Source organism: Salmo salar, chromosome ssa07 (assembly GCF_905237065.1).
Source record: "Salmo salar chromosome ssa07, Ssal_v3.1, whole genome shotgun sequence".
NCBI classification, from domain to species: Eukaryota; Metazoa; Chordata; class Actinopteri; order Salmoniformes; family Salmonidae; genus Salmo; species Salmo salar.
The window spans coordinates 61,382,066-61,390,975 of record NC_059448.1 but is presented as its reverse complement, the minus strand read 5'-3'; the positions used below and the strand labels follow the sequence as shown (position 1 = coordinate 61,390,975).

Here is an 8,910-nt window from a genome sequence, read left to right as displayed (position 1 = left end):
CCTTGACCACTTTTCCCAACGATGCATCGTAGACAACAACTTAAAGAGTATGTGACCTTGGTCTACTTCTCTGATATTCAAATCTGAAATCAGAACAGCAATAAGTACTACCAGTCACTCCCCCCCCAACAAAAAAACAATAAAAAAAGAAAAACAATTTTTAAAAAAATGCCTGTAAAGAGTTAAAGCAAGTCCAACAAATATTTCTTCATGGAAAATGACCATACAGTTATTCATAATGTTGTAATTGTATGGATATGAGGTATTTGATTTGATTTTGTATTGTCAATCTGAGTGATTGCGTGATGGTGATTGTGTTTTTTGAAGGTTAGATATTTAACACTCACTGACCTTGTCCCAATGCCATTCAACTGACAAGTCTGGGCCTCAGTTACAGTAGCATTCCATTTTATATTACTTTTAACCTCCTCTGCCACCAATGCCCTTTCAAACAAGATTATGGCCTCTGAAATCCTCCTTAATTAGTCGTTTGTGGTAATTAACGGTAATTAAGTAAAGACAGTCCAGTCCATACCATCACACACCCTGCCCTAATTCCTCCAAGGCCGTAATCCTTTAAAAACACCCAAAGGATGCTATATAAACTAGGACAGTGGAGAAGCACGGACTTCAGCAGTCAACTTCTCTAACTCTTATTAACCAGTCCAGGATGGCAGAACTAGGAGTGTTTGCTGCAAGGCGGCAAGAAGATACAACCAGAGAATCAGGCTTCGCCTACACCAACAGCAATCATACCAAAGGTACAGTACATCCTGTCAGTGTAGTGGCTGGGCTTGATATCATACCAAAGGTACAGTACATCCTGTCAGTGTAGTGGCTGGGCGTGATATCATACCAAAGGTACAGAACATCCTGTCAGTGTAGTGGCTGGGCGTGATATCATACCAAAGGTACAGAACATCCTGTCAGTGTAGTGGCTGGGCGTGATATCATCTGGTAGAAGGAGTGAAAGAGCATAATTCTGTGGATTCTCCAAGATATTGTAGTTGTTGTAGATTTACAGAGTATAATGGCAAGGGATGTTGCTAAAGGTCTTTTCCTTCATAAGATATTTCCCCAACAGCAGCCATACCATTCACAACTGGCAATAGCAGTACACACAATAATACAACCAGTACATTTCATTATTTTTATCAGGAGTATCATGACATTGTTTTCCTTGTTCATAACTTTTGATGCACACATTCTGTTCAACATATTTACTTACTGTTCTCATTTGACTACATCAATAAGTCAGGGAATTTATATTCAATTTATATTCAAATATATGTACATATATATATTTTTTCTCTTTTTCTTTTGCAGATCCTTTTGAGGGCCCCAACTACCACATTGCTCCAAGATGGGTGTACAATATCTCAACACTTTGGATGCTCTTTGTGGTCGTGGCCTCAACCTTCACCAACGGCCTGGTACTGGTGGCCACTGCCAAATTCAAGAAGCTCCAACACCCTCTTAACTGGATCCTGGTCAACCTTGCTTTTGCTGACATTGCGGAGACTCTTTTGGCTAGCACCATCAGCGTTTGCAACCAGATGTTTGGCTACTTTATTCTTGGACACCCAATGTGTGTCTTTGAGGGATTCACTGTCGCCACATGTGGTAAGATGCATTTTTATATGAACTACATTTTGTTTCATATTTAACCCTTGTGTGGTGTTCAAGCCAGCAGAATACCACCCTACATCCCACTGCTGGCTTGCTTCTGAAGCTAAGCAGGGTTGGTCCTGGATGGGAGACCAGATGCTGCTGGAAGTGGTGTTGGAGGGCCAGTTGGAAACACCCTTTCCTCTGGTCTAGAAAAAATATCCCAATACCCTCGGGCAGTGATTGGGGACATTGCCCTGTGTAGGGTGCTGTCTTTCAGATGGAATGTTAAACAGGTTTCCTGACTCTCTGTGGTCACTAAAGATCCCATGGCGCTCGGTGTAAGAGTGGTGTTAACCCTGGTGTCCCAATCTGTCCTTCATACCCCCTAATAATCTCCAGCTTCCAATTGGCTCATTCATCTCCTCTCCCCTGTAACTATTCCCCAGATTGTTGCTGTAAATGAGAATGTTCTCAGTCAACTGACCTGGTAAAATATATATGTTTTTGTTATTCTGATGGACCCACAACATTATTGGGTTTTTAAAACAATACAGCCATAACAATTTACCTAAAAATACTTAATACTTAGATGTTGACTTATATCAATTACAAGCAATATAGACAGCATACATGGTTAATATTTTCCATTAACCTCTGCTACATCACATTTATCAATAAAAGCGCTATTTGTTTTTTTTTATAAAATGTGATTTTTGAGAAAAAAAATCTATTATAATCAAGACATGGGTGGAATAAATCATGTTTATCTTGAACAAATATAAATGAAACAAGGTTTTCATCACTGGTGATGTTTATTGCTTTGAACTGAACAAATTGGAAGGACACATTTTACATACAGTATTTTATGGAAATGATAAATGAGCCCCATTGAAGAACAAATGAATGCCGGTCTACACACCACATGAGGGACAGAGTTTTACTGTGTGTGTGTTGCAAATGTATGTCTTGCATTTCTTGCATGTGTACTATGTTTTCCTGTCCTTGGGTCCACACACATCGCAGCGCTTCTTCTTGTTGCTACCGGCTACAATCTAGAATGATGAAAACACTTAGTTCAGGAATTTTACTAACATCTCACTCACATATATAGTTACAGCAGGCCAAGGTAGGAGAGTCAGACACACACACATACAACAACATCACTCACACTTACTTCCGGTATCAGAGTTGTTGGTTCTGTGGGTCGGGCGGATGGGGCACGAGCATCCTCCTCATGAATCCTCCTCACGATGGCTGCAGAAACTGGGGTCCTTGGGATATGTTGTCTCCTCTGGATTTGAGGTCTTACCAATGCCTTGCCCAGCTCCTCGAGAAAGAGTCGTCTCCTCTGGAGCTTCCCTCTGTTCCAATCTGGGTTCAACGCCATCCAGATGACAAACTCGTTGTATACCGAGATGTCCAAGATGTTGAAGAATATCACAAGTGTCCAGCGTAGGGTCCTTCTTTTGCACATGTAGCCAGTCACCAGCTTGTCTAAATTGTCCACCCCTCCTTTTGTGGCATTCTAATCCATTATGATTTCTAGTTTTTGATGTTCCTGGCCACAGATTCTCCCATTCCTATGCAGCGTACTCATAAGTACCACATTTTTGCCTTTCTTTGGCACGTAGGACACTAAGGACGTGTCGGCTGTGAACACAAACGTGGAGGAATTGATAGGCCTGTTCCGTGTATTCAACAGCTGAGCTGGGAGCTCTGGCTAGTTTTGTCCTACTGTTCCGACCATCATCAGCTTCCTCTTGAGGAGCTCCTGTCCCAGCTTGTGTGAAGAAAAAAAATATTGCATGTGATGTTCTGGCCACAGAGTCTCTATGTCACGTCCAGGACAAAACGCATCCCTTGGTTCTTCTCAAGGGCTCCTCCATCTGGCTTCCACGTATATACTTGAAAGTTCCACACATATGATGAAGCAGCAGGCAGCCCAGATCTTGATTCCAGATTTTGTGGGTTGAGACGGTATGTACTGCCTGAAGGGACAGCGGCCCCTAAATGGCATAAGCTGCTCATCAACAGTAACGTTGGGCCCAGGGTTGTAAAACAGGGGAAGGTGATCCAGCCACTTGTCCCACACTGACCTGATTGCAGCTAGCTTGTCTCTCTGCCGCCGAGCTGGTCTGGTGTCTCAGTTATCGAAGGTGAAAATCCTGGAAATAATGTGGAAGTTTTCCAGCGAAATTGTTTTTCTCTGAAAAGTTCTCTGACAGTTTCTGCATCCCACAGGGATTCTGTGGATTCCCCCATTGGATCTGAAAACACCAGCAAGGATAATAACCCCAAAGGATGCACGTAAATGAGTTTGGTCCATCTCCATCAATCTCTCCCCAAAAACACACCTTCCCTCCAAATTAGTGCAGTCCAGAATGATTTTCTGGATGGTGTCTGGGATAAACAGTTCAAAAGAAGACTTTATGTCCTGCACATGAGTAACCGCCAACCGCGTCGGCCCTGGTTGCTTCCTTATCACATTGGCAGCCATGCGGGTGGCTCATTCATTTGGCAAAAGACCATTCAATTTAAAAAAAATGTAAATCCATATTTCTCCTCCTGCAGGCTGCTGATGAGTTGGTTGCTGACAGGCTGGTCCTGGGGCTGGCTGAGGGTCAATCTCATCCTCATCTTCCAACTCACCGTCAGACTCCAAATTGACAGAAACATTATCCTCATATTCTGACATTTTTTCCACGCTACCTTCTTTCTCTGCAAAAAGTATTTGTAAGGCCCTCTGAGCAGAGATTATTTTTGGCATACCGATTGATTGTGGTAAGGAGCCACACATGCAAAGCTATTTATTTGTTGTGTCCCTCCCACAATTTGCACCTGGCTGGGGTAGAGTGTGGGAAAATACTGTATTTTTAACAATGTCTTGAAATAATGTATTGAAATAACGCATTATAATAACATTGCGCAGGTTCCCACAAGACATTGTGTAAAGAGTGCGAGAAAAGCGGGAGACAGGTAGACAGGCAGGGAGACAGGTAGACAGGCAGGGAGACAGGGAGACAGGTAGGGAGACAGGTAGACAGGCAGGGAGATAGACAGGTTATTGATGCTATGTTGAAACAGCAGGCACAGGGAAGACGAAGACAGAGTGAAGGCACACAGCAAACCTTTTTGTTTCATTTTTACTTGTTTTCACCTACATACACACTTTTCCACACTTTTATTACGCTCAGGTCCAGTGGACCCGAACACCACATATGTAATATAAATGTGTAGGGGGTTCACAGTGTGCACTCAATGAAAACGTGTTCTTCACAGAAAATGAGCCAAGGCCAATGAGTCTCAGGTTGAAAAAAAAAAGTTATAATTTTTCTTTCGTAAACATTGAAAATGGGACCCACAGACCCGAACACCACACAAGGGTTAAGAAGGAAATTCTACATTGCTACACAGTGCTGATAAAGACTAATTGGCTGTTGCTAAAACACCATAGCATAGTGACAGTAATCAGAATGAATCTTTTTTGTCTAATGTGTATATCTAATGCAGGTATTGCTGGTCTGTGGTCTCTGGCTGTTATCTCCTGGGAGAGATGGGTAGTGGTGTGTAAGCCCTTTGGAAATGTCAAGTTTGATGCTAAATGGGCCATGGGAGGAATTGTCTTCTCCTGGGTCTGGTCTGCTTTCTGGTGTGCCCCTCCTATCTTCGGCTGGAGCAGGTGGGATATCTTCTCTTTTTATTTCACTGACAATTGAAAAAAGTCACATTGTTCAAAAAATGGTTTCATTATTCAACCCATCTCTGTATCTCTCTCCCTCCATCAGGTACTGGCCTCATGGATTGAAAACTTCCTGTGGACCTGATGTGTTCGGAGGTAACGAGGATCCTGGAGTCCTGTCATACATGATCGTTCTGATGATTACATGTTGCTTCATGCCCCTGGGAGTGATCGTCTTCTGTTACCTGTTCGTGTGGCTGGCCATCCGTGCTGTAAGTGATGTTGTTCAGTACAGTCAATGGTGAAGTGTACCGTTTCAAAATGCATATTAGAGGGTTAAATCTAACCATCTGATACTCCTTCTGAATGACCACAGGTTGCCGCGCAGCAGAAAGACTCTGAGTCAACACAGAAGGCTGAGAAGGAAGTATCCAGGATGGTTGTTGTCATGATTTTTGCTTACTGTGTATGCTGGGGACCTTACACAGCTTTTGCCTGCTTTGCTGCGGCTAACCCTGGGTATGCTTTCCACCCTCTGGCTGCTGCTCTGCCTGCCTACTTTGCCAAAAGCGCCACCATCTGGAATCCAGTGATCTATGTCTTCATGAATAAACAGGTGTGTTTGTTTGATAGCTGTGAACTTTGATCCATTTACTACTAAAGTAGTCATTAAAGGCCTCATGTCTTAATTAAATGTAGACTTTTATTTTGGAAGCTTCTCTCTTCATGTTCCATTCTTCTTCTTCTTCTCTCTCCCAGTTCCGTACGTGCATCATGCAGCTCTTTGGCAAGGAAGTAGACGATGGCTCGGAAGTGTCTACATCAAAAACAGAGGTTTCCACCGTGGCACCTGCATAAACCCCCAGACAACGTTGTACCTCTTGGAAACAAATTATGAACGTTCTGAGATATTCCACATGGGACTTTTTCAAATGTACAGTAAATACTCTTTTGTTTCTTAAACAAATCATTTCCAACAACTTTTCAGGATATTCATACAGTTGTAATGTGTTTAAAAACATTACCCACCAAACTGAAATTGCTATGAATCACCACGAGGAGTTTTTATAATCCACGGTCTTCAAAATAACCAGAGAGTCGTGTGGCAATTCATATGCATACTGTAGCTGTTGCAGTGGCACATTGTGGGAATAGGTATAGTCCTATCAATGCCTGTTCAAGGGACCACCTCAAAAAAGTAGCCATCTTGGACTGCATTCCCTTCACTCTGTAGTGGCTAAACTAGACAGAATCCCAGCTAAGGAGAACTGATGTGAACTGCCAATGGAAATCTGATAAACTAGACAGAATCACAGCTAAGGAGAATTGACATGAACTGCCAATGGAAATCTGATCATCACAAAACTATGTGAATAACATTTTGTAGCCCTCTTGCAAATAAAAAAAGCAAAACTAAAAATATTTTAAATAGATAATTGTGTATACAATGTATTTAACAATGTTTTTGTAGTCCTTGCAAATAAAAAATGTAAAAAAAATAAATGCATGCATGAAATGAGAAAACCCTCTGGTCTCACTTTCTATGTTTATCCTGCTTATCCCCTGTTCATCCCCTGCTTATTTATCTATTATGTATCACCCCTGCTTATCCCCTGTATCCCCTGCTTATCCCCTGTTCATCCCCTGATTGTCCCCTGTTCATCCCCTGTTTATCCTGATTGTTCCCTGTTTATCCCCTGTTTATCCTGATTGTTCCCTGTTCATCCCCTGTTCATCCCCTGTTCATCCCCTGTTCATCCCCTGTTCATCCCCTGTTTACCCCATGTTTACCCCATGTTTATTCCCTGCTTACCCCATGTTTACGCCCTGTTTACCCACTGTTTATCCCCTGTTTATCACGTTCGTTTCCTGACTGTTCCATGTTTATCCACTGTTTATCCCCTGTTTATTCTCTGTGTATCACCTGTTTCTTCCCTGTTTATTCTAGAGGTCGACCGATTAATCGGAATGGCTGTTTAATTAGGGCCGATTTCAAGTTTTCATTACAATCGGAAATCGGTATTTTTGGACGCCGATTTGGCAGAATTTTTTGAACTTTATTTAACTAGTCAAGTCAGTTAAGAACACATTCTTATTTTCAATAACGGCCTAGGAACGGTGGGTTAACTGCCTTGTTGAGGGGCAGAAAGACAGATATTTACCTTGTCAGCTCAGGGATTCAATCTTGCAACCTTACGGTTAACTAGTCCAACGCTCTAACCACCTGCTTTACATTGCACTACATTGTTACGCGAATGCAGTAAGAAGCCAAGGTAAGTTGCTAGCTAGCATTAAACTTATCTTATAAAAAACAATCAATCAATCTTAATCACTAGTTAACTACACATGGTTGATGACATTACTAGTTTATCTAGCCTGTCCTGTGTTGCATATAATCGCTTAGGTACACGTTGCTCCAACCATAAACATCAATGCCTTTCTTAAAATCAATACACAAGTATATATTTTTAAACCTGCATATTTAGTTAATATTGCCTGCTAACATGAATTTCTTTTAACTAGGGAACATGTGTCACTTCTCTTGCAAACAGAGTCAGGGTATATGCAGCAGTTTGGGCCGCCTGGCTCGTTGCGAACTGTGAAGACTATTTCTTCCTAACAAAGACAGCCGACTTCGCCAAACGGGGATGATTTAACAAAAGCGCATTTGCGAAAAAAGCACAATCGTTGCACGACTGTACCTAACCATAAACATCAATGCCTTTCTTAAAATCAGTACACAGAAGTATATATTTTTAAACCTGCATATTTAGCTAAAGGAAATCCAGGTTAGCAGGCAATATTAACCAGGTGAAATTGTGTCATTTTGCATTCATTGCACGCAGTCAGGGTATATGCAACAGTTTGGGCCGCCTGGCTCGTTGCGAACTAATTTGCCAGAATTTTACATACTTATGACATAACACTGAAGGTTGTGCAATGGAACAGGAATAACGTTTTGTTTTCGAGGTTATAGTTTCCGGATTCGACCATATTAATGACCTAAGGTTCGTGTTTCTGTGTGTTATTATGTTGTAATTAAGTCTATGATTTGATAGAGCAGTCTGACTGAGCGATGGTAGGCACCAGCAGGCTCATAAGCATTCATTCATACAGCACTTTCGTGCGTTTTGCCAGCAGCCCTTCGCAATGCATTGCGCTGTTTATGACTTCAAGCCTGTCAACTCCCAAGATTAGGCTGGTGTAACCGATATGAAATGGCTAGCTAGTTGGCCGGGTGCGCGCTAATAGCATTTCAAACGTCACTCGCTCTGAGACTTGGAGTAGTTTTTCCCTTCCTCTACATGGGTAACGCTGCTTCGAGGGTGGCTGTTGTCGATGTGTTCCTGGTTCAAGCCCAGGTAGGAGCGAGGAGAGGGACGGAAGCTATATTGTTACACTGGCAATACTAAAGTGCCTATAAGAACATCCAATAGTCAAAGGTATATGAAATAGAAATCGTATAGAGAGAAATAGTCCTATAATAACTACAACCTAAAACATCTTACCTGGGAATATTGAAGACTCATGTTAAAAGGAACCACCAGCTTTCATATGTTCTCATGTTCTGAGCAAGGAACTTAAACGTTAGCTTTCTTACATGGCACATATTGCACTTT

The 8,910-nt window shown here is 42.0% G+C and overlaps 1 protein-coding gene across 1 annotated transcript; it reads left to right on the top strand.

The window, feature by feature from the left end:
* Positions 1–555: 555 nt before the first annotated feature.
* Positions 556–6,814, top strand: LOC123743799 (red-sensitive opsin-like). Its single transcript, XM_045722406.1, has 6 exons — positions 556–761; positions 1,327–1,623; positions 5,122–5,290; positions 5,397–5,562; positions 5,667–5,906; positions 6,050–6,814. The coding sequence occupies exons 1-6, from the start codon at positions 671–673 to the stop codon at positions 6,146–6,148; spliced, it is 1,062 nt and encodes a 353-aa protein (XP_045578362.1). The 5' UTR covers positions 556–670; the 3' UTR covers positions 6,149–6,814.
* The last annotated feature ends 2,096 nt before the right edge of the window (positions 6,815–8,910 follow it).

Bases quoted from the DNA above. Each gene is read 5' to 3' on its own strand.
- LOC123743799 (XM_045722406.1), top strand. From the start codon at position 671: ATGGCAGAACTAGGAGTGTTTGCTGCAAGGCGGCAAGAAGATACAACC. The intron at 762-1,326 runs GTACAGTACATC...TTTCTTTTGCAG, and splicing joins CAACAGCAATCATACCAAAG to ATCCTTTTGAGGGCCCCAAC. The intron at 5,291-5,396 runs GTGGGATATCTT...TCCCTCCATCAG, and splicing joins CCTATCTTCGGCTGGAGCAG to GTACTGGCCTCATGGATTGA.